At 41.0% G+C, this 25,286-nt stretch overlaps 1 protein-coding gene across 1 annotated transcript in view; it reads left to right on the forward strand.

Annotated features, from left to right (window-relative positions):
* Positions 1-14,108, forward strand: part of ERBB2 (erb-b2 receptor tyrosine kinase 2) — a 2,110,185-nt gene extending 2,096,077 nt beyond the window's left edge. Inside the window, exon 28 of the mRNA XM_044071955.1 lies at positions 13,153-14,108. Within this exon, the coding sequence (XP_043927890.1) occupies positions 13,153-13,520 (368 nt within the window). The 3' untranslated portion in view covers positions 13,521-14,108. The remainder of the gene's footprint in view (positions 1-13,152) is intronic.
* The last annotated feature ends 11,178 nt before the right edge of the window (positions 14,109-25,286 follow it).

The raw sequence follows: 25,286 nt of genomic DNA on the forward strand, positions 1-25,286 counted from the left end.
TCATAGCATCGAAGGCACCATGGCTCCGACGAGAAGGAGTGGACAGACCCGAGAGTACCGTCCGATCCTCCCGCACCGAAACCCTGGGCTCCGAGCCTGAGGTAGCGGCCGAGCTCATCCGAGCCGAAGCCCAGAGAGGAAGAGTCAGCACCGACAAATCGGTTCGACTATCCTCCCCGGACCCGATGGGAGAGTGTCGGCTCCTAGAGTCCTCTGTCGGTGCTGAGGACATCCGAGTAGATGGAGCCGATAACACCGGTGCGGGTATCGGCTCCAAGGGTTCGACAATCATCGGTTCATTTTCCTTCGGCTCCGAGAGTTCAGAACAGCTCGGAGGAGGAGTAGACAAATCTGGTTCCATGGTCTTCGGCACCGACGAGCTGGTCAGGGCCGAATACAATTTGGCACTTCCTGGTGCCTGTAAAAGCTTCTGCACTAGCCGATCCATGTCCAAATCTGAAAGGCTGACTGAGGACTTAGCAGAATGCACCGAAGGTGCTGACTGGAGCAGAGGAGAAGAAGGAACTTCAGAGACCGGCACCAATACTGAGAGCTGGCTCCGAATTGGAGGTACACTCAGTTCCAAGGTCTGTGGAACCGATGACCCTACTTCTGAAATTTTTGCCTTTTTTGCCACTTTATCTGAAGATTTGGATTTGGAGGACGTGCTGATACCCTCATGGCTACTCAACACCTCAGAAAAGGATTGCTGTAGCAATCCACTGTCTGTTAGCTTCCTCCTTCTCTCCAAGAAGACTCTTGAAGAAAAGGAATGGTAAATGCTGCAAGTGTCTTGGAGGTGTTTAGCCCCCAGACAGTAGACACATTGAATGTGTCCGTCAGTGACTGACATTTTCTGCCCACAATCTGGGCATTTCTTGAATCCCGATTTAGGATGGGATTTTTCCTTGTCATCCGACATAGTTAAGGTAAAACAAACTAGTATACTGCAAAAACTTAAGACAGTAAAATCTTTACTTTACTTGTAAAGACCCACAAAGTAAGCCCAATCCAGGCACTATCTATAACAACTATAGTTTACAAATACAGGATTAAAGAAGCCCACAGAGAAAAACCCTGACTATAAGAAAGATTAATAAGTCTAAATAGGGCTAAAGGTCCTCACAAAACAACTAGCCAACAGGGCACTATATAACCAAAACTAAAGAAACTATTATCAAATTTTTAAACACTAATACACAACTATCCTCTAAAACAAAAAGAAAGATTTTTTTATAAGAACTTGCTGTTTTTTCTATCACAAATGGTCCGAGCTAGCTGGATCACCATGATCTCTCTTGCCGAGGCAAACTAGATCTGAGGTATTTCCAGCAGTGCGTTGTGGGATAAGGGGCTTGGTCTCGAGCTACTGGCAAACCTTGAGCTTTGCTATCAGCCACGTCGGAGCCGAGGATCGGCTCCGAATCCATCAGTGGGAATAAACGGCGAGATTTAACAACTTCACATTAATAGTTCATTGCCCCATGTTTCACATTAATAGTTCATCGCCCCATGTTTCCTGAAAATTTTAACCCAAATGCAGAATATGGAGAAGTTTCAGCTATAGTCTGAAAAAAAGTATTATTGTTTTATTTTCTAGTAGTATCATTTTGTGGTCTCAACCATAACAATACACACTGATTCCTGGAAACTATTAAAAAGCTCATATTTGTTCTTACTGGCTTGATATTTTTGTTTCCTAACAAATATGTAATGTTACTTTATACAGTTCACTAAACCATTCTGCTGAAGCTGAGGTGGGAACATATGGCACGAGCATTGTATCTTGGTGAAAACATGCCTTAAAATAGTTTTATAGACTGTTTTGGTTTTATTCCTAGTCTGTAGAGCACACTTTCTACTGTCTAACTCCCAAGTACGAGTGGCAGTATACTGTTAGCATGACTGAGGTGTACCTGCTTTGAGTCTATCCAAGCCCTTGGAAACTCTCAGTCCTATAACCATGACTCTACTCCTGTCACAAACCAGAAGACCTCTGATGCCTAGACCTCCACCAACCTGTTTTCTTTCCAGACAGTCTCTGTAAACACAACCAAGAAATTACTCAAAAAACTCAAACCAACTCCCCAAGCAGCTGATAACCTCCCTGCAGAATTCCTTCAAATTGCAGCAGAAGGAATAGCCTACCCAGTAGCCATTCTCATAAATAAATCAATCACTGAGAGCCTGGTCCCTGGTATTTGGAACATTTCTCATATTTATACCCCTACATAAAGGAGGTAACTCTGAGTTTATTAACTACCACCCCATTGCTATCTTATCCCCTTGTGTAAAATTCTTGAGTCGTCCATACCCAACTCATGAATTACCTTCAACAAGAAAAATTGCTTACTGATACACAGCACTGCTTTCTCCACTACCACAGCACTGATGTCCTTTACCAACACAGTTAAACATCATAGGAATAATGGGCAGTATGTATCTGCTGTTTTCCTAGACCTATCCAAGGCCTTCAATATGGTTAACCACACAAAACTAACATCTTCTCCTCCCTAAACCTCTGTACCTCATCAGTCTCCTGGTTCCAAAATTACCTTACAGGACATCAACAAGGTACTCTATGGCAGCAAGAGTTATCCCCCTCCTTCTAGTTGGCATAGGAGATCCCCAAGGTTCCATCCTGGGACCCCTACCTTTCTCTGTCTTTACCAATCAACTCCATACCTCCACACCTCATGCCACCATAGTCCAATATGCTGACGATTCAACTCTTATATGCTTAGCCTCCTCTCTTCAAATTCTCCACAAATACACCCAGGAATCTTTCCTATTGGCTGAAAATTGGCTCACTAACTCCCATCTCATCTTTAATCCAAGCAAAACAAAACTCCTCTTTCATCCAGCCAATATCCCCTCCCTAACTTTTAGGATCTTATCCAAAAACAATACCATTGTTACTCCCTCAACCCATACAAAATTACTAGGCATCGAAATAGATAACAAACTGAAATGCGATATACATATTGCCCAAACCATTAAAAAAGTCCACAAGAAACTCAGGCTCCTGTACAGGAACAACAAATTCATAACGAAGAATACTAAATCCACTGTTGCCCAAACTCGCCTACTATCTACTGTCTTATATGCTTCCCTAGTACTAACCAACCTCCTTAAAACAGACCTCACCAAACTTGAATCCTGCTACAATAAGATAGCCAAATTTGCAACTGGTGCCATGTATACATCCCATCACTGAAGATCACTCAGACAACTAAACTGCCTTGAACTTCCACAATTACTGCACTTTAATCAACTTACCTTTGTTCACAAAATCCTCCGTCACCCAGATAAAACTCCTGCTCTTCATAACCTATTACAGCCATACAACTCCTTTAGACATCTCCGCTCTTCCAACAAATTCCTACTACAGGTCTCCAAAGCAAACAATGTAGCTGGTGCATCATTATTTTCACACTGCATTTTAAAAATATGGAATAAAATCCCAAGCTCTCTTAGATGTTCTTCGTGTTTCACTGTTGCAGTCCTAACTGTAGGGTGTTCCTGCCGACAGGCAGCCCGAGGTCGGCCAGAATTCCAAAGTCTGGGTCCGGCGTCAGCTGTACCAGCAAGTACCCTGACATCAGAACGCAGAGGTACAAAGCTGACAGCCGACGCCATCTTCTCCAGTCTTTCTTGCCGTGTGGTGGAAAGCAGCTCGCAAGTCGTTGGTTGGTGCATTCAGGACAACGTGCTTTGATTGTCGTCGGTCCGAAGTTTCATCTTCTCTTCTCAAGCTAAGTACCCCATTGGGGAATCTTTTTCTTGTTCCTCCGATGACAGAAAAAGTTAATAATTGTATATCGTGTGGAAAACAAATACCTCATAAAGATTTCCACTCTTACTGTCTACCTTGCTTAGGCCCTGACCACGACGTTTCTTGCTGTCAGTTCTGTGCCAGGTTTAATTCTCGCACTATCAAACGTAGGTACGATTGGGCCTTGAATTATTTCGGTAGACGATTCAGTTACAGGATGTCGTCGGATACTTTACCGACAACTGGAATTCAAAAGAAACGCAAAGACAAGGATAGGCCTCTGAGGTCCAAACAGGATACTTTGCAGCCGGAGCCAGCTTCGGGTTTGGCGGTCGTCAGTGAGGCGCTTTTGCAGCCCCTGTCGTCCGCCACTTCGGAACCAATGGCCGACACGGACTCCCATGGGGAGCCATCTAGGCCTAGTATTTTAGCTGCTGCAGGACCTTCGGACGTCGCTCCTTCAGATGGGTCCGGAACCGCTGTGCAGGTACCGGCTTCTGAGGGAGTCTTCAGGCCTTCTCATATCACTATTTCTACAAAGGCAAAGTCAAAGACTCCAGTAAAATCAAGGGTTTCTTCACAAGCTGCTTCGGATACAGCCCCCAAGACCCAGAAGCAATTACTACGGATGGCTGAGGATTTACTTACAATGATTAGGGGTTCTCTCCCTCCTCCTGAAAAAAGGCCTAGACAGGGATATACCTTATGATTCCTCTGATCAGGCTTCTGTGTCTTCTGTCTCTTCCTCTGACCAGGATTATTCTTTTCCTCCTTATGAGGATTCTGATGCAGAGGACTCTATTCCCTCTGCTTCTCCCCCTGAAGATTTCTCTTTTGGGGAAACCTTACATGAAATGAGAGAGCATTTTCATTGGGAAGGTCAGGATTATTCTGCTTCCAAAAAGAGACTTAGGGAATTTCTCCTTCTCCCTCAACACAGGCCTTTGGCTATTCCTCCTGTACTTGATATTGTGGATAATGCTTTTTCTGAAGCTAACCTGAATCCTGATTCCTTGCCTCCGGCTCCTTCTAAGCCTGATAGATTTTACAGAGTCCCTGATTCCCATCAATTCTTATTCAAGAACCCTTCTGCAGATCCTGAAACTATTTCTCAAGGTTCTAAGGCTGCCAAGGCCGCTTCTTCCAAGAATCCTATTCCCTCTGAAAAGGATTCTCGTGCCTTGGACAGGTGGGGCAAAAAGGTTTATACTTCAGCTACTCTTTCTATTAGAGCTTTAAACTGCCAGTTTCACATGTTCAAGTATCAGCAATTTCTTTTGTCTGTTCTAAAGCAAAGGCTCCCTACCTTTCCTGCATGTGCAGAGGACAAGGAGTTACAGGATGTATTGCTTGCAACTGAACAAGTTAGCAAACATAGTTTACATTGTGGCTTTGATGCCTTAGAAGCTTCTTGCAGGGCCGCAGCCTCTGGTACTGTTATCAGGAGACATGCTTGGCTTCGTGAGCAGAATTTACCTGAGCAGGTTAAGGCTAAACTGTTAGATGCCCCTGTTCAGCATGATGTTTTATTTGGATCCAAGGCTGAGGACATTATTAAAAAGATGGAAGAAAAAGCAAAATCTATGCAGACTGTTAAAGATTTCTTACAGGTTCAGCCTCCTAGATTTTATAGAAATTGGCCCTCCAAAAATTGGTCCTTTCCCACGTCTGACAGGCCTCAAAGGGGAAGATATAGACGCTCCAGAGGTCGGGCACAGGCTCAGGCCTCTTACAGGTCCAGACAGTGGACTGCTTCTTCACCTAGGAGGGGAGAAGACAGATCCTTATCACAAAGGAAGCAGACCCAATGACTCTCTCGGTTGGGCTACAGGTCCTTCTTGCCTGGAAGCCCCTCTCGGAGGAAAACTTTCTCTTTTCTACCAAAATTGGACTCATATTACCCAGGACAAATGGGTGTTAGACGTGATTTTAAGAGGCTACAAATTCCACTTTCATACTTTGCCAAGGTCTTCCGGTTGGCCAGATTTGCCAAAACATCAATGGTCAGAGGCCTTAAATCAAGTGGACGCTTTATTGGCCATGAGAGCCATAGAACCTGTCCCACTTCCAGAGATGGGAAAAGGTTTTTACTCAAGACTATTTCTAGTCCCAAGAAAACAAAACTCATGGAGACCTATTCTGGACCTCTCAATATTAAATACCTTTCTGGAGATTCCAAAATTCAAGATGCTTACTCTGCAGCAACTTCTTCCCATGCTCTCCCAGGATGCTTGGATGGTGACATTGGACTTGAAGGAAGCCTACTTGCACATTCCCATCAGACGGGAACGCAGAAAATATTTCAGATTCAAGGCAGGCTTGAGACACTTTCAGTTCTCTGTACTGCCCTTTGGCTTATCTACTGCGCCCAGAGTCTTTACTAAGTGCCTGGCTCCAGTAGTAGCTTACTGCAGACTCCAAGGGATTTAAATTTACCCCTATCTGGAAGACTGCCTTACTCAGGCGGACAGCAAGGACCTTTTACTTCAACATCTGCAGTTTGTTCAGCGTCTTCTTCTACTACTGGGACTCTCAGTGAACACAAAAATGTCACATTTGATCCCCTCTCAACAAATGATCTTCTTGGGAGCTCTTCTAAACACAAGCTTGCAAAGGGCCTTCCTTACTCCAGAATAATAAGTACAACTGGCAGCAATTTTCAAGACCTTGGCTTAACTCAGCTCACTGCAAGGAAATTCCTGCAGGCATTGGGCTACATGGCTTCTTGCATCCTGTTGATACCAAATGCAAGGCTTCATATGAGAAAACTTCAATGGTACCTAAAGAGTGTATGGTCTCAGCATCACCACAGCCTGGATACAATGATACCTCTGATTCCCTGCCTCCAAAAAGAATTCCTTTGGTGGTCCAGGATTTGTGCTTTAAACGAAGGGAATCCCTTTTGTCTGCCTTCTCCTTCTCAGATCATAACCACAGATGCGTCAGATTATGCTTGGGGAGCTCATTTTCTAGACAATTGCCAGCAGGGCTCTTGGACAAAGAAGCATCTTCCCTGGCACATCAACTTGAAGGAAATGTTGGCAGTCCAAAATGCTCTTCTAGCCTTCCAGAATCTTTTGCAACCAGGACATCTATTGATTCGGACAGACAATACCACAGTCATGTGGTACATAAGCAAGGGGGCTCTCACTCTTACCCCCTTTGCAGACTAGCCATGAGTCTATGGGACACGGCTCTAACTCTGAATCTGCATCTTTAAGCTCAATTCATTCCAGGAAAACAAAATCTCTTAGCAGACAGCCTAAGCAGAAATCTTTTGGATCCTCACGAATGGATGCTGGACCCCAATTTATTCAGCAGGATTACGGCAGTTTGGGGTTGTCCTTGGATAGATCTGTTTGCATCCCATCTCAATCATCAGTTGCCTCTCTTTTGCACCAGGTCCTTCCACAAAACAGCTTGGAAAGTGGATGCCCTGTCTTTCAGCTGGAGGAATCTTTCGGGATATGCCTTCCCTCCTTTTCCTCTTTTGCCTCGGGTGTTACTGAAAATAAAACAGGACAAACCCAGGATGATCATTCTGATAGCTCCAAATTGGCCTCGGCAGTTTTGGTATCCAACTCTAAGACACCTGTTCTTGGAACCTCCATGGATTCTGCCTCTGTCTCCTTCTCTTCTGTCCCAGCATCAGGGTCAGATGCTACACTCTCAAATCAAGACTCTATGCCTGGCAGCTTGGCTCTACAAGGGCCTTTGATTCCTTCTGCTCTTCCCAAACAAGTTTTGGATGTTCTCTTAGAAGCTAGACGGCCTAGCACTAGAAAATCTTATGCTTCTAAATGGAAAAGATTTTGTATTTGGATGCGGGATCGAGGTTCTGATCCTTTGTTGCCTGATATTTCCTCCATTTTACTTTACCTCTCAGACCTTTTGCTTAAAGGCCTCTCTTTTTCTTCCATCAAAATCCATGCTTCTGCTATCTTGGCTCATTTCAACACTGATCCCCCCATCTTTTCTCACCAGCTGGTGAGACAATTCTTGAGAGGGGCTAAGAATTTAAGACCTCCCAGTACTCCTCCTGTTCCTGCTTAGGATCTTAATTATATTTTGGAGAAACTTACTTTACCTCCCTTTGAGCCTGCTGCTGCTTCGGATATCAAGTTCCTATCCTGGAAGACAGCTATCTTATTAGCATTGACTTCTGCCAGAAGGGTGTCAGAATTGCAAGCTCTCATGGCTGTGGAACCATACCTTATTTTCCACCAAGACAGAGTTGCCTTGAGGACCAATCCTACCTTTATGCCTAAGGTGATTTCTAAAGTGGCTTTAAATCAGACTATTCACCTTCCTACTTTCTTTCCGAATCCTCAAAACAAAGGGGAAAGGATTTTACATTCATTGGACGTACACAGACAACTACAGTTTTACCTGGACAAAACTAAAGATTTCAGAAAATCTGATCAGTTGCTTATCTCCTATGCCTCCAGCTCCCTAGGCAAGGCTATTTCAAAACAAACTATTTCCAAATGGATTGCTCATGGGATAAGGTTTTGTTACTCTCACTTTGGGAAACAGATTCCAGGTACTGTTAGAAGTCATTCTACTAGAGCAGCTGCCACTTCAGCAGCCTTTCTCAGAGGAGTTCCTATCAAGGACATTTTGGAAGCTGCCACTTGGAGTTCAGTGCATACTTTCTCTAAGCACTATAATCTCCCTTTATACTCTAAGTCTAGGGCAGGTTTTGCCTCTGCTGTCTTGCAGGGTCTTCTGGCTGCTCCTTCTTCTGCCTAACCTCCTCCCTCTTGCACAGCTTTGGGATTCCACCCTACAGTTAGGACTGCAACAGTGAAACGCGAAGAACATAGTACAGTTGTGTACACTTACCATAAATGTAGATGTTCGAGTGTTTTCACTTTTGCAGTCGGTGTTTCCCTCCCACCTATCCCCTCTTATTTTTTGCTTTTTTTATCTTCCTCTTCCTTTGTGGTGTATTTGTGTTTCTTTTTGGGACACCTTTTTTGGTGATTTAGGGGGCTTCTGACATCTGGGGCAAGAAAGGTGGGGCAAGAAAGGCTGGAGAAGATGGCATCGGCTGTCAGCTTTGTACCTCTGCGTTCTGACGTCAGGGTACTTGCTGGTACAGCCGACGCCGGACCCAGACTTTGGAATTCTGGCCGACCTCGGGCTGCCTGCCGGCAGGAACACCCTACAGTTAGGACTGCAACAGTGAAGACACTCAAACATCTACATTTATGCTAAGTGTACACAACTGTACTTTCCACCTGCTCTATCCCTAGTGTTGCCAGGTTTCTTTGTGGCTAAAACCAGACTAAGGTCACACCCCTTGCATCACCCATAACTCCACCCTCTCCCATCAATGCTCCACCCATTTTGTGACATCACTGTGACATCAGCTGAACACACACACACATGCTCTGTCATAATCCAGTGCCAGATGAAGAATAATTATGTATTCAGTATCCTCAAACATACATTTCCCCCTTTCTCCAGTTACCACAGCTCTCAAAATTAGAAGAAATCCAGAAATAATTAGGGACAGACAGACTTTCTTTTTTTAAAAGTACTAGTGCGAGATGTTGATAGCATAACAGAATGTGAATTGTACAGCAGTAATGTACGTTTCCAGAAGTAAAAAAAAAAGTGAAAGTCACCACCTTTTCTCCAAAAGTCGCCAATTTTAGGAAAAGATTAACAAGGACAACAGCTAAAAGTCTGAGTCAAAATCATGGACTTTTGAGAGGAATGCCACTTACACAGTGCTCAACAAAAACATTTGCATTCCGTTGGTTTTAATACATATGAAACATACATTCACATGTTAGAGTAGCTGGACATACTCAGTGTACTTCAATGAGCAGTTTTTTGTCTGAGCATTCTTAAAACCTTTATGGCTGAAATGGCACAAAAGGGTCTAATGTATAGAGCAGTACAAAACATACATACTTTTTAAAATGACAGGTGGGTAATAGAAAGCACTACATGGTATCTTAGTAGAAAATATATACTTCTGGCTAAACCCTCAATTTTTACTTCCAAGCAGTTTAAAGGAGCCAGTGATTAAGATGGAAAGTGGTGCTCAGTACATGGTCTTCTTATATAAACTCTAATGCTGTGGAAAATCTTTCAACCCCATATACCTGATTAAACGAATTTGCAAGAATGCAATCGAACCGCCAAGTACTGTTTCTAATGTAACTTCAGTAGTACAGACATTATGATCTTCGTTTCATCTACAAGAAGAGAAAATAAAATCCTTACCTTATATCTTAATGACCTTTTCGAACCAATTGTTGACTTTATGAACGAATATTCTGACGTATTTGCCTAAATTAGAATGAGGAACTAAACTGACTTGGAAAACAGTATTGAATATATTCGGACATTTAGTAGTTAGGGCATACTTCCTGTGACTCCTGTCACAGGGGAAAGCTAAAACAAATGTATACACTAACAAGGAAAGCTTTTCTGTTTCATGTGCTTTTGTTTCAATCTGCTGAAGAAAAAAGACATTATGTGAATACTGTATTCTGTATAACACCTTATATAGTCCAGCCGGTTAATGCATACTTGGAAGATGTTTAAGTGGTGCAAGTGAAGGGTAACTTAGGAAGTGGTAACTTCCCCTCCCCCGACGTCTGAGGAAGACTTTAGTTTCTTCCTTTTCCTCCCACTAGTGCTATAGACCATTTAGTGCATTGGTGTTATTTGAATACTAACTCACAAACCACTATCAAGAGAATGAGATCAGCATTTCATCTTTCTTTCTGGTTAATTGCCAAACAAAACCGCGTAACATCCATTCCTGCGTGTCAGTTTAGAGGTTTACCAGTCTCGCAGCTGCTCGTCATTGGGGAGAGCTGGAGAGTCCTAAAAAATTTAATAAAAAAAAAAAAAAAACACTGGGATGACATGAAATTTTGCACATTGGGCATCCCAGCCAGAAATGGACTCCGAGCTAAGCTATGAGATGCATTGGTACTAAGTTTATCTCTCAATCTTCCATGTCCAGAATGTGGAATGCTACATTTTATAATGTAAAAAATAGGTAAAATGTGGAACACTTACGAATAATCTCAACTAGAACGCTTACAGTAACCCAACTCAATCTTGCCCCCGAGTAATTTTTTGGGCATCTATTCAGAGGGGTACGTTAGTATTGAAGTAGCTAAGGGTTTAGTGGTAGGCGGCAATGCCTAGATAATTAAATAAATCCAGCTCAACATTCACCTTTGACCCAGAGTTACATTTCAATTTAGGGCTGTTCTTTTTACGTCTTGGATATAAAAATGTAAGCAAGCTAAATACTGCAGTCTGCACCCTGCTGTATACTAAAAACAAATTGTGGCACAAAACCTGGACTTCACATGTCCGGTTTTGAATTTAATTTGTAACCGGACAATTTGTCAGAAAACCAGACAGCTGGCAACCCTATCTATCCCACACTTCAAAAAACACCGTTCAAATTCTTGGCTGTGTCCCTGTAACCCTACATGATAGCCCAATTCACCTCCCTCAGTAGCTAATACATACTTTCATATGACTTCCCCAGCCCTGACACTAGAATTAGCTACTGTATTATATCCAAACACAATTATCATTCCAGTGCAACAGTTTATATATTCTCTCTATCTTCAACTGTATCCGACATAACCCTCTCCATCTCCACTGTCTACGTACATCACTGATCAATGCAGTCTAAATGTAATAAAACCAGCAGTTATTTCCATCATATGAAATGTTTTCATGACATGTTGGCTGCATATATACTACAACCTCTTCACGTAAATATAGTCTTTCACTCTCTTTGTACAGCATTGTTTTCTGTTATATTATTTTGTACTACTTGCTGTTTTTCACTTTCTTTTGTATTATTTGCTATTCCTCTGCACTATTTTGTATTATGCCATTTATTATTGTACATTGTATGATAACTAAGCAAATGGGGCGCTTTTCTCCCTGGGCCTCCGCAGAAAAAGAACCTGTGTCCAGTCGGACTTTCCCAGTAAACAAGTGTAAAATAATAAATAAATAAAATATTTGTCTGTGCATTGTTGGATGGAATGCAGTGACATAAGGATAAAGTAGATGCGGGTATGTTACACAGAGGTGTGTACCGCACATTAAATGGTATTCCATCCATAGCTGCTATAGAATTGTGTTTTTTTTTTTGTTTTTGAGAGGATAGAGTATGGACTCGTTTCTGCTGTATGCCCTAGTGGGGATGTCTTGGAATTGCTTTATCTAGTTTTCCTGTAGAGTGTTTACATAAGACAGGGCACAATTTCCTTCTAAAATCTCCTTGATGCTAGTCTGAATGTCCTACGAAGATGATAGTAGTTGATCTGGAATCAGTATCTGAAATAAAAAAAACAATTTTCTCTGCTTAAACATACTACTTATATGCATGCATTTGCATATATATGCATTTTGTTCCTGAATAACAGTGATTAAACTAAGGAACCACATTTGTAATTTGGCTAAGACTGTTTGAATGAAAGTATGTGTGTTTTGGGAAGGGCTAGAAATCTGTGGACTGCTATAGCGCAGTGTTGGAAATATGTATTTTATATTATATTTTCAACAGATACTGCACTGAGGCTAGAGAATAAGTTCTTTCAGCTTGCTTACTGTTGCAACGGTAAGAATGGAGTGTCAGATCTACAGTAAAGCTTGCAGTGTAAACTGAAATACTAAGTATGAACTTTGGGAGGATGGACTTATGGAGCACAATGCAAAGAAGGGGTTGGGACAGTCGTCATTGATAAGATGATTTAAACATTGCAGTTAAGGGCAACAGTGAAAACCAATAGGATGTTAAGGCAGTGCATTTCATATCTTGTCTTTGTGTGGACCATACCTCAAGTGCACACAGATTACTGTGTCTAGTTTTGACATGTATTTACAGAAGAACCAAAGGAAAGTTTATAATGTTGTGCTTATCAAAAATGGTGTAAGGGAAGAAAAAGAAGTATTTATCATGAATATACTGGGGGGGGGGGGGGTATTTGCACTTAACCACTTAATCAAGGAATAAAGGGTGGACAGGGTGATGATGTGAATAGTAGCTACACAGGGGAAGAAGTTGAGGTAATTTCTGTTTTTTTTTTTGGAGATAGTAATGGGGTGAAATGCATTGCACCAGTAACCCATAGGTGGTTACTGGGGATTTCCAAGGATGTCTGATATGCATACATGAAAAGGTGGAACAAAGAAGCTGCAGCACTCTTGCAGACTCAGCAGACTGTCTTTTAACAGCAGTTCATGGTGGTCAGTGCTGTATTTTACATTCTTGTGTTGGTTATGTTATAAAACGTAACTTGTATTTATTCAGATAATTAATTTAAAAGTATCACGTAATAGAAAAACTAAAGAAAAATGTTTTCATCTTTCCACAGAATATGTGAATCAAGTTGAGCAGCATCCAAATCAACAAAGACAGAAGGTATCCACTCTAGAGAGAAATAAAGGATACTGTAGTAAAAATGGAGTTATCAAGGACCCAAAGACTTCATTTATGAATGGATTTAGCCATACAGTGGAGAATCCAGAGTATCACATACCCCACAGCATGTATGAACCCTCCTTTCAGCCACAGGCATTTGATAACCCATATTACTGGAATCAGGATCCTTCTACCAAACCGTTTCAGGACAACCCAGAGTACCTTATGGTTGTTCCCTCTTCTGTCAGTGGATTCACAACTCCCACAGTTGAAAACCCTGAATACCTTGGATTCACACAACTCAAACATGGATCCTCTTAAAACTACAACCCATCATTAGGGGGAAAACCAGTATCTGGAAAGTTAAGGTGGGTTGTGGATTATTACTGAGGCAGCTGAAGGACAACATTTTCTTCAAACTACTGATGTCATTCTTCACAGAGTGTGGATTTTTGTTTTGGAATGTGTACTTAAGGCTTGCATATCAAGTACCTTACTGACCACTGTAAAAGTAAACTCTTCATTATCTAATGTTCCACAGACTGATATGGAATTGAGCATATATTTGGTCAGTAATTGTCCTACTGTGAGACACAGAATGGCTTCAGTGTAAGTTGCCTTGGAATATTTAACCTGCAAATTTAAGGAAACTGACTTGCCTAACATTTTTGAAGCTGTTCAACACTAAAAAGAATTGAATATATTTCAGGAGTGTCTGTAATATTCTGTACTACAGGTCAGTCACATCTATAATGCCCTCTTTAAAAATGATAGGTTCCATTCACCAAGCCACAGATGTTAGATCATGCAAGACAGTGGTTAAACAAGATGTCAAAATGAGGCTTTGTTGTAAGGTACAACTACCTGGACAGGAAACTACTAATAAAAATGAACACCTGTCTCACTTTACATTTGACCTACTGTTTGCAACATAACTCAGGGCTTTCCATTTTCTCTTCCAGAACAAGCTTATATGTTATGGAACCACTCATAATTCAGGAAACAAATGTTATTCTGTACACATTGCATGTCTGTTTAATTAATTTGAAGTTTAAAAGATCATCAGTATGTTTTGTCAAAATGGATATGCTGCCGACTGGAACTTTTTTTTTTTTTATAAGGGACAAATACCTGCATGCAGATGTCTTCCCTCTTCTTAGTAAATGTAGCTAAATACAAAGATTGTTGCAGCAATGCAGAAATTGGAAGTTCTAGTCATTTCAGCAAAAGCTACTTTTGAACTTCAGACATGTAATACTACCCACATATCATAACTCAGTTTTTGAGTATTTCAGCCAGCAAGCTCCTCTTTTTATTTGAACATCCCACTATTGAAGAGCAGCTTTAAGGGACTGAAGATCCTTTTTATTGCCTCAAAAAGTGTAAGTAGATGAATGCTGTTTATAAAAAGGGTGGGGGAAGCACAGTGTCGCTCTTCTTTATGGATCTTTTTCACTAACGTGGTGACCAAGGAACAGCATAACATAAAAATATGATTTTGTCATATTTTTGGGAGGCAGGGCAGCATAGGCAGACCCACCTGTTTGCACAGCATGCACATTTTTGAGGGAGTCTGTTGTTTTAACTATTCCGAGGTAGTTATTCAAAGTGTGGACTTACATGATCACAACTGGTAAAGTCCACTGCAGAACCTCAAGACTTGGACTGAAATGCATATGTGGTAATGCTTTTTGATTGTGTGCCCTCTTGATCCACTTTACTATAGTAATGTCCTGGACAGGCATTGTCTAAAAACAGCTAAAGAAACTGAAACCACCTACAAGATGTGGTTTCCCAAAATAATGATACATCACTTATTTTGTGAAGAAAAAAAGGCAGCGTGGACAGTCATGGTTTATTTGGTTATGGTCTGCTGGACAAAATTAATAAACATTTTGTCTGACAATGTAGAGGTCTACAAGCTTCATAAAATTTAGTTCTTTTCAGATGCACTGTGTATTCTGTCATTGGCTTTGTGTGGAAAGTAAGCGTCCAAATTCATGTCTGGGAAGAAATTCTTGATCTGTGGTGTCAAACATTCTCTTAATTGAAGACTAGAAAGGATTAAAGCCATGCAGCCGAAAGCAGTGAAACTGAGATTGCAAAAATTGTGGCCAGTAAATCAATCAGAAACATTGATTTTTCAAAAATAAATGAAAAAGAGTGTTTATGATTGGGGGAAGAACCCACCAAACCAACCGCCTACCTCTCCATGTTAGCGAAGCACTGCTTCCTCATATATGTCACCTTCAGTTGAACATTGTCTTTTAATCATAGTTTCCGCTCAATTTTTTTGCACTCCTGTCATTCCATTTCCAAAGGACGGAAATCCAATTTACAAGTCTCTATAGCAGTGTGGCACAGTCTTTTCTAAGTAGGGTAGATAATATAATTACCCATAGTCCCTCTTCTGAAAATTAAGATAATTTTGCAGTTCCAAGGATACTGTGCGTTACTTTCAACATATCTGTAACCCTACCATTATGAAGGCTTCTGACCATGACAGTGATGGGCTTCCCAACCCAGCAGAGCTTTCAAGCATGATCTCCTAGTGGTAGGGTATGTCACTAGGCTAAGGAGTTTCTTGGAATTGTTTTATCTCCCAAAGGTTTCCTAAGTAGAGGTCAATACTTTACCACTCTTGCTTTAGCACAGCCTTTCCAAGGTTCTACTTTTTCTTTCTAATCTTGAGATTATTTGCTAGAACATCTTTGGAACAAATCAGCATCAACCTTTCTTTAAATTCCTCTCATGCCCAAGGTTTTACTTTGGCAAGCTGTATTGCTACAGCTTTTATGGCTTGCATCTGCTTCTTATCTAAGGAAAGCCATTTATGAGTACTGCTTGGAAAGCTCCCTTTTTCAGCACAGGAACTTCTCTTGTAGGTAGTGCCCAGCAGCAGATCCTAGGACTCTCTGCATGACAGGTACGTACCACCGTTCACCCACAGCTCCTTGCTGGTACTTTGACATTCTTCAATGCAGACCATTTTGATTTGTGTCTGTGGCTTTGCTTAGAACACAGGCTTGCATGTAGGACTTGCTCATCTTGCACCCCACCAGGTGTTCCCAAGAGTCCCACACTGCTCATTTGGGTATCTTGCATTTGTCCTCGTCTGTTCTTTTCCTACTGTCTAAAACATATGACTGTATGTCTGAGGTCAGACCTCAAAGACAGTCATCAGCCTTCAGGTGAAAGTCAGGAAATTACTTTGTTTTATAGAGATTCCACGGTTTGATAAGAAGTCAGCTATAACTTACCCCTTGGGTTCATATCCAGGTGAGTGCCTCTACCAGTTATCCTCCTATTTATATCTATGTTATTCCCCATCTGAACAATGAAACCTGTCAGTGGGTGGCATCCTGTTGAACACCTACCTTCTACACAAAAGAAGGCTGGCTGTACCTAAGCAATGAAGTAATATCTCATCAGTTAGACTTTGTCAGGAACACAGAGACATCGATGGCTTAAGTTCAAGTCTAACTGAAACACATAGCTCCCTCCACCACAAGAGAGGAACATTATACTTTTTTTTTTTTTTTTTTTTTTTTTTTTGTGAGAGAGAGAAAAGCAAAGATCCAACAACATAGTCTTCAGCTGAAAATTACTAGTTAAAAGAAGACAACAGGAACATGGATGAAGCCACTGATGTCTTCTAGAATTCAGATAGCAATATTTAAGGAGGGCATAGTGGAAATGTAAATGCTTCAACTACAGCACTTCGATGGGTCACCTTTCACATGGGAGACAAAGAGTAGATCAGGTAGCTTACTGGGGTGGAGAAGGTGGACAAGGTTTATTATGGTCACTAAACTCTTCAGTGGAAATGTGAATGGATAGGTAGCACTCTGCCAGTGATGTTTTTTTTTCCCCCTGTGGTGCGACTAGTAATGAAGACAGTTTTCCTGGATCAGTGTCCTCCTTTGATTTTAGAGTCTTTTTCAAATCTTATACTGTTTCTCCTCTAAGGGTTCCTTTAGAAATTTCTCCCTCCAGTGATCCAGCATGGGACTCTTAGGAACACCTGATGAAGATCGGTGATGAGTTAGTCTTATGTCCAAGATGATTTTTGTGTTGAGTGAAACCGCGGACATGAATCAAAATGAAACCTGTTCAGCAAATTAGTTTATAGCTGTAGCAAGAAGCTGTGTCTAGTGAGTGGTATATGCTTCTCATGCTAGTAGTCCTAGGATCTAGTGGTGGACACTGGTAATAAGAGAAGCTATTAAGTGAAGAAGGACCAATCAGTACTTGTATGAAAGGGTCCTTTCCCGACCCATAAAGACAAGATTTTTGTCTTGTTTGGCCAGAGGTATTGGTTTTGCTTTCTCTGTAGTTTTGGATAATGAAATAAGGATAACTCAAAATAAATGCCAAAAACAGCTAGTCAGGTTCCATTTATCTGCTTTGAGAGGCAATGATAAAGCACCAAGGGAATACGAAGGCTGCGTTATTTCATCCCTCAAGCAGCTTATAGTGTTGGCTGTCCTGAGGAGTACAGGGAAGATTGTTGGCCAGTGAAAGCTAAGTTTGGTGGTGCTGGCTATGTAATGTAGGCCTACGTGCTAAGGTTGTCAGAGAAAAGATCCTTTGACCCTCTCATTGCGAAGAGAAATATATAAACTTTGTTAGAAAGGTGCAGTGTATCGTCACCCAGCATCCTTTCTTAGAAACTCCTGGTTAGCATTAACTCTGAATTAATCCTAACTTGGTAGTTATCAGCTAGCCTTTTTAATGTTAAAAGTCTTGGCAGGTTTCAAAATTGAGATTAGTTTGTGGCTTTGGCCCTGACTTGTTTCTGAAGAACACCGTAACGCTGATGTTGCTTTACTGTGTGATATGCAGTGCCAGCAATAACCGGACTGAAGACAGCCCTTTGGGCCAGAATGTTAATGGATGAAATTTCAATGTCAGTGCCATAATCTACTACTGAAATTGTTTGATCCACATTGCAACTGTCCTTTCAATGTAATTGGACAGGTTATAATTTAGGAATGTAATAATCTGGTCCACCTGAATGATGTGTCATCTGTGACAGGTGCAAGGAAGAAAATGTTTTTGTTAAACCATATGATAAATGAATAAATATTATTAAACCATATGATAAATGAATAAATATTAAATTATATTTGAGACACCAGAGGCCTATGATCTTGGTAGGGTATCTGTATCCTATTAGCAGCTTACTACTTAAGGTAAAACGCTGACAGAAAGGGAAATATTTTTTAATTGCAATGTGCATGGCTGCACTATTTGTGCAACTCCAGACCATAAATTACCCAAGCATGTAATTGTCTAATAGTACTGCAAAAGACAGAAAAAATAGAAGTTAACAGCTTGTAATCTGTTTCCCTAGTAGTAAAGGTAAACAGTGGACACAGTCATGACAAGCCAAGAACCATTTTGTAAATTATGGTTAATGTAGACTTAGATATTTATCAGTCAGTGTGTCATCTCAGAAACGCATTTTTATTTCCATGTACTGTCAAACTGCAGTAAAGATGGTCACCTTAGCTTGTTTTCACTACAATGATTCTTGTTCACATCGCAGTAAAAAATAATGTAGAAATAAGCAATGCTTTATTTTTTCTCAGCCAAAATGAATTCCAGTAATATACAAAAAATTTTGCTTCACATAGTGTATACATGAAAGGTAATGTAGCAACATCCTTAATCCATTGCACCACTGTTGTGGACATGGATTTATAGTATGCCCCAGCAAAATGCTGGATGTAGTTAGTGCCTTTTTATTCAGTAATAAAAACATTCCTCCATTACAGTATCAAAAAGCATACATTTGTCATTGTTTACCATTTCCAGCTAAAATGAAGCTGAACTGCATTTTCTTATGTATTGCTCACTTATCTGTCATAATGCCTGAGGTCTGAGATCAGGAATCCTCATCAGTGAGAAAATTCCCTCTTCATCAGTCCTTAATGCTTTTTTTTTCCCTCTGTCTCCTCCTCCTGCTGCTGAGCTTGGGGATGTGCCTGTCTACCTTCTGAAATCACCTTAGTTCTTTTCTTCTACTGGTAAACTGATAAGGACCCTTTCATAGATCTATCATATTTTAAATTTGGCTAAGGCAGCAGGCTGGTGTATTTGCCAATGCAGGATGGAGTTGCTGAAGTGTAGCTTTTAGGACATGTTAGATGACTTCCTGAGAAGATGTTTTCAGCACTATGGAGGGTCTTTTTCAATCACCTTCATCCTCCACCTAGGTATAATAGTCCTACCCCATGTGATTCCCCCATTAGACTAATGAAGACTGACAAGCAACAAATGGTCTTTTTCCCACTTTCAAGGTTGTGCTAGCTCATTCACCCAGGGGACAGCTGCAGTCCTTATTGTTGTCTAGCTTTGCCTTTTGCAGAAGGGGGAGTTCCGTGTTGGAACCTAGGGGATCACCATCAAGGACCAGTGGATACTTAACATGGGTAACATTGTCACTTCTGACCCCTTTGGTCCTCCACCTACAAAGCTCTGCTAAGAGACCAAGCTACCTCAATAGTGTTTTGGGACAGGCCCAGACTTCTCTCCTAAGAGGAGCGTTTCCCATACTTGGAATGAAGTCAAGGATTCTAGTCCCACCTTTTTCTTGTTTCAGAAAGCTTTAGTTTGGAAACTCAGCAACTTCAGGGAGCACATCTGGTATCAAGAATTACACAGGATGAGTCTCCAGGGCTCCATGCCCCTGCTGCTTCAGGTTGCGTGGTTAGTCACTAAACATAATAAACACCTTTGAGTATATCACTCTGAATTACCCACAGGAGGTTTCTTCATTTTTGCCTTGGGTGAGCACCACTTTTAAAAGTGTTATTTGGTCTTTCATTTAGCATGTAGGATACTCAGGGCATTAGCCGCAGTGGCACAGACCTTGTAAGAGGAGGACATTTATGGGTTCCCTTACTTGGATGACTGGTTTCAGGAGGTCCTGCTGAGGAATCCAATCCCGGATAGTGTTGACACTTCCATGGTCATAGTCTCTGTAGTGAATAGCCATAAACTAGGAATTGCCTTAATCTGCACAGTTCTACACACTTCTGTTGCTGAGAGGGTTATGGTCCGGGTGAAGATATAGCTGACTGTTCAGGCAAGAATCTTCATATATTTCTGGGCCTTATAGTGCAGTGGTAAGAATTGAGGGGCTGCAATACACCAGATGTCATGGCTGCATAGTCACCGTGAGTTCACAGATATTCCATTGTTAACCCCTACATGCACTCCAAGCCAGGGTAAGATTGCAGGTTTTGAGAATGGGTGATTTTTCTGGCACAACAGCAGCTGTTTTTGTTCAGGGAAAGTGACCATTTTTTCAAAAGCAGCAGCACACCCATGACTCCAGTGTTTGCCATTCAAGAGAACATGGTGTACTGTGTAGCAGATCAGGTAGGCACTAGTTGTTGATATGTTGTCCATACTATAGCAGGGAAGAATCATGTACACCTTCCTTAAATTCCACCTGATTTCATCCGTTGTTCCAAAGTTCAGAGAAGGGTGAAAGACTCATCCACATCACTCTTTGGTGGTGCAAAAGAATGTGGTTTCAGGCCTGGTGGTGCAAGAATGCTTCCCAGTACAGGCCAAGTAAGTCCCCCACAGTTGTGGTTAAAAAAGCGGCTTAATTTAAGGGCACACCCCTTGCTTCAAACCCTTAATTTCATGCTGGGTCTCATGACATAGGTGTCAGAGGTTATTGAACAACCCATGAAGCATTTCACATAACATTCAGTCATTTGGGTGGAGACCTGTCAGCCATTGTACAGGTGCATGATTTGTTTTGAGCACCTGTATGATCTGGATTTTGGTTACTGCACAGACAAGGTGCACACTGGCAGCGGTTTCTGCAAATCTTGACTTTGTGGAAGACAGGACTGTGACAGTGTCATCATGTCAAGCAGTTTGTTACAGTAGTTATTGGCATTTCTGCTGTCCTTGGAGTACCCCTCTTGAAAGGGGTTTGAATGTTTAGATTAGCAGCATTAGACAGTCATGTTTTGAAAAAAATATATTTCCTTGGTGCTGGTCAGCTCTACTTGCAGGGATTTCTGGGCTTCAGTCCTCATTTTTTGAGAGCTTAAGCTGGTACTCTGTGAGGACTGGTTATACATTAGGGCTAATGCACATTTCTTCCCAGAAGGGATTTCAGAACCCTCCTTAAATTAGACCTTTCATCTCCCTGATTTCTTGAGGGGGCAGAAAATAAGGGATAATGAACACTGCAGCACCGCAAATCATTTCCCATCTGAAGCAAGTGCATGCACTTAGGAATATATAAGCGTTGTCTTTGTGCCCTTTCTGGGGAGTGATAGGGAGTTGTCAAGCAAAATAATTCAAAATGGTCTGCAAACTACATTGGTTGTTGCAAACATCTAGCATACCACCTCTTGCACAATGCTGCTTCCAAAGGCCATGGCCACTTGGTCATCAAATCACATCTTTATCAATCATTAAATTTGTGGACCAGGAGTTGGCCCTTATTTGATACCTCAGTAGGCAGCTTTCCAAGTTATCACCTTACTTTTTTAATGGAGGGTTTTAGACCATCAAGGTCCAAGGATGGTCTCCATCATTAGAATAGATACCACTTTACAGTAACAAAGACAGAACTAATATCCTTCAATTAGCTGCTGTTGAAATTCTCAAAGCAAGACAGCTATATTTACATATCCTTAATCAACAGTATATGTTCCACTATTTCATTTTTTCCCCTCAAGATTTGCAGGAAGTGTCCTCAGTGTTTGGGGCAAGGTGGGAGGCATGTGGACTAGATGTTCACACCTACAGTTGCATGTGGTGTCAATGTGCACAAAAGTAGGGCATGTCTGCCCCTCCTGAGAACAGCAGCTTGTACATAAGAAATGCCAAATTGAAGAGGAATAAAGTAAGAACCACCCCAGCAGTAGCTCCCTTTCTGATCATCTGATATATTGTTTTCTTGCCTGTTTTTACTAAAGATTATTTAATAGTTTACAAGTAAATGTTAATTTTCCATACTGCCATTTTGCAAAGCCTCAAGGTATGTACATTTTTGTAATGTTTCTTCCTCTAAGATAAATTTTAAGAGGGAAGTGGTTAGACAAGGTTAAGAAACAGATTATGTATCAGTACAAGGCATAGTTTATCAGTGCCATATTGTACTGCAGTAGTGAAAGGGCTACATTGCAGATGATTACTTAACATGGTTGACTTTGAAAAGTGAAAATATACATCGAAACCAAAACTCTGGAAAACCATTATTGTTTTGCAGTACGTTTTACACTCACTGCTTAATGTGAGTGTATTTAAAGTGAACTGCAAAACTCAAAGGAAGGGGTATTTTCCAAGTTAATGCCTTGGACTAAAACCAAACTACCAATTAGTGTTCACACTTTCTAGTGATGAACATATGCAAGGTGATGGTTTGTCCTGCTGCCTATGAAGTTAATCCATATCCATTTCTTCAGTAACAGTGGTTGTCAAAATAATATATGAATTCTCTCCAATAGCTGCTCTTGCTGATAGAAAGGTTTCATAATTAGCTAAGTACTGCATCACATCAAACTTTCATGTTTTGCCAGTCAACACCAAGACAGAGACCTACGTGCATGACTCTGCGTTTTAGTTAATGCAGCTTTACTACTTACTTTCAAGAAACAACACTGTATGCTCATTGTAAGTACAACAGTTTTTTTTCAAGTTCAGATTTACAAAACATCTGCAGATTAGTTTGATGACAAATTGTACTTTTAAAGCCCCAGCCATTAAAAGTCACACATCCTTGCATTTCCCTTAGTACTTTTCCATCAAGCTTTAAGTTGTATGACTCTTAGAAATGCAAGTGTTGCAAATGCAAAAAAAAAAAAAAAAATTATATATAAAGCATGATTAATGTGAAATTCACTGCAGTGCCATTAAAGCAATTTTACGCCCCGATACATATACATGTAAACTCCGAGAGATCATTGTACTTTAGAGTAATGAGAATTCCCCAATCTCAGACGTGGGGGTTGGTATTACAGTTAAGGTGTTGACCTCAAAGGCACAAGGTAGAGGATTTGATCTTCACCTTTGGAAGAGAAATTGGCTAAGCTTAAAATAGTCCACAGGAGCAGTAGTCTAGTATGTCACCTATGAACTTAAGTTGGACAGCTAGACTACTGTGCAATAATGCATTATAGTGGCTCACTGGTTAAGACTTCTGCTATGCAACTCTAGGGCTCATGGGTTACTGTTTGTATGCAAATGGCATGTTCTTCCTCTGAATGTTCACAAGATTCTATCTGTTGCTTATTTTTCAGTTATCCATCCATTCAGGGTAATGGTTATTTGACCCACTGTAGCCCTTTTTTCCCTGGCTAACAGATGTAAGAAGCACTAGAACAGCTAGCCTCAACCTCATCTGTTTTACATATCTTAGCCTTAGTTTTCTTTCATACAAAAGAACCTCAAAAGTGGTTGACCAATATATTAAGCAGAAGCTGCTAGTTTATTTATGGTCAAGTATTTTATTGTTCCTAAACCATGGTAAGGGAAGCATGTGGCTGACACTTTAAAGAACTGTAATATAGTCTGACAAGTTTAGACGACTTTGCTTGATGCTTTCTGAAACACCATTTCACTGATGCTATGCGTGAGAGACCCATACCAGAGCATAGTACACTCTCTGTAAATGCAGGAAATCCAGGACCACTAAAAGGTAGCAATTAAAAGTGGCTCTAGTGTCTGGTTATTTCCTCACACAGTCTTCTTCTTTTGGCTTTTCCTGGTTAGGGGTCGCCACAGCGGATCACCTTATCCACTCATGATTGGCAGTGGAGTTTTACGGTGTCGAGTTGCCAGCCCAGCACCCAACCTTGCACAGAAGGCTCACACACCTAGGGCCAATTTAGTGTCCAATCCACCTGCAGCATGTCTTTGGGATGTGGGAGGAAACCCACCCGACCACAGGGAGGACATACAGACTCTGCACAGAAGGCACCCCAGCCGAGGATCGAACCAGAGAACCTCTTGCTGTGAGGCGGCAATACTAACCACTGCACCACCGTGGCTTTCTTAAAGCTTTGCTTTGTATAATGTGCCTTCTCAAAGGAATTACTCCCCCTATAAACACTTCAGCACCAAGTCACCACAAAATAGCAGTGTATCTGCTAACGTAGGTGGAATAGCAGTTTACCAATCCCAAACTGTACCTTAAAACACCTTAACCATTATACCAACCCCCTTCTCTTTTATTAAACAGCTTCCAAATGGTGAAATTAACTGCTGTTCAATCAACTGTAATGGATCTCCCAAGTTTTAATGAAAAGCAGTTCACATTTCATAGTTGGCCGTAGACATGGATTTTAATTTGCTTATTATGCTTTTGCAAGCATTGCTGCTTGAACTGTATTTCCCATCCTCACAATGGCTGTTCTAGACGAGCTGAAAACATCCTTCTTTACCAGGATAGGCTTGTTCCAGAACAGGAGGTGCTTTTTTTTTTTTTTTTTTTTTTTAAACCAGTCAGTCAACATTATGTAGTTTATACACAGGTGAAGCCATTTGAAAATATTGCATTATATTTACTAGCAAACCACTGATAACTTAAAAAAAATGTTAACTCAGTGAGTTTGTATATTAGCACAGAAGTCACTGTATATGTTGTCTGTTGCCCCCACCCAAAGAAATATGCTAAGAAAATGAAGTGAATTTTTATACAAGACAAAGATTGTTGTGGTACTGTCTAAAGACGGTAACTCCTCATTGTTCAGAGAAGAGAATATCAAGGACTGCTGCTGCTTCTCTTGTACATTCCTGGCCAGCATGTTTTCACAATTCTTTGTAAAACTGTAGCTCTGACTAAACTGCATTAAGTACAGCTTAGCATGTAACACTTGCCCAGGCTTCCATCAACTTCACCCTATTTTCATTTCTATAAATGATTAGATGTTTTATTATTGGAAAGTTAATGAAATCAGTATTGCTTTATTCTTTGATGGTTGCACAAATGCAATATACCCAGAATGATACTAGATGTAGGCTGAAAGTACAGTGGTCAAAAGTCTCCAGTTAAAATGTTCAGGACTTGCAAATGACATTTTACAGGGATATGTCTCTTGGCAAAAA

The sequence above is a fragment of the Protopterus annectens genome, chromosome 5.part0 (genome assembly GCF_019279795.1).
Source record: "Protopterus annectens isolate FY-2018-M chromosome 5.part0, PAN1.0, whole genome shotgun sequence".
Taxonomy (NCBI): Eukaryota; Metazoa; Chordata; order Ceratodontiformes; family Protopteridae; genus Protopterus; species Protopterus annectens.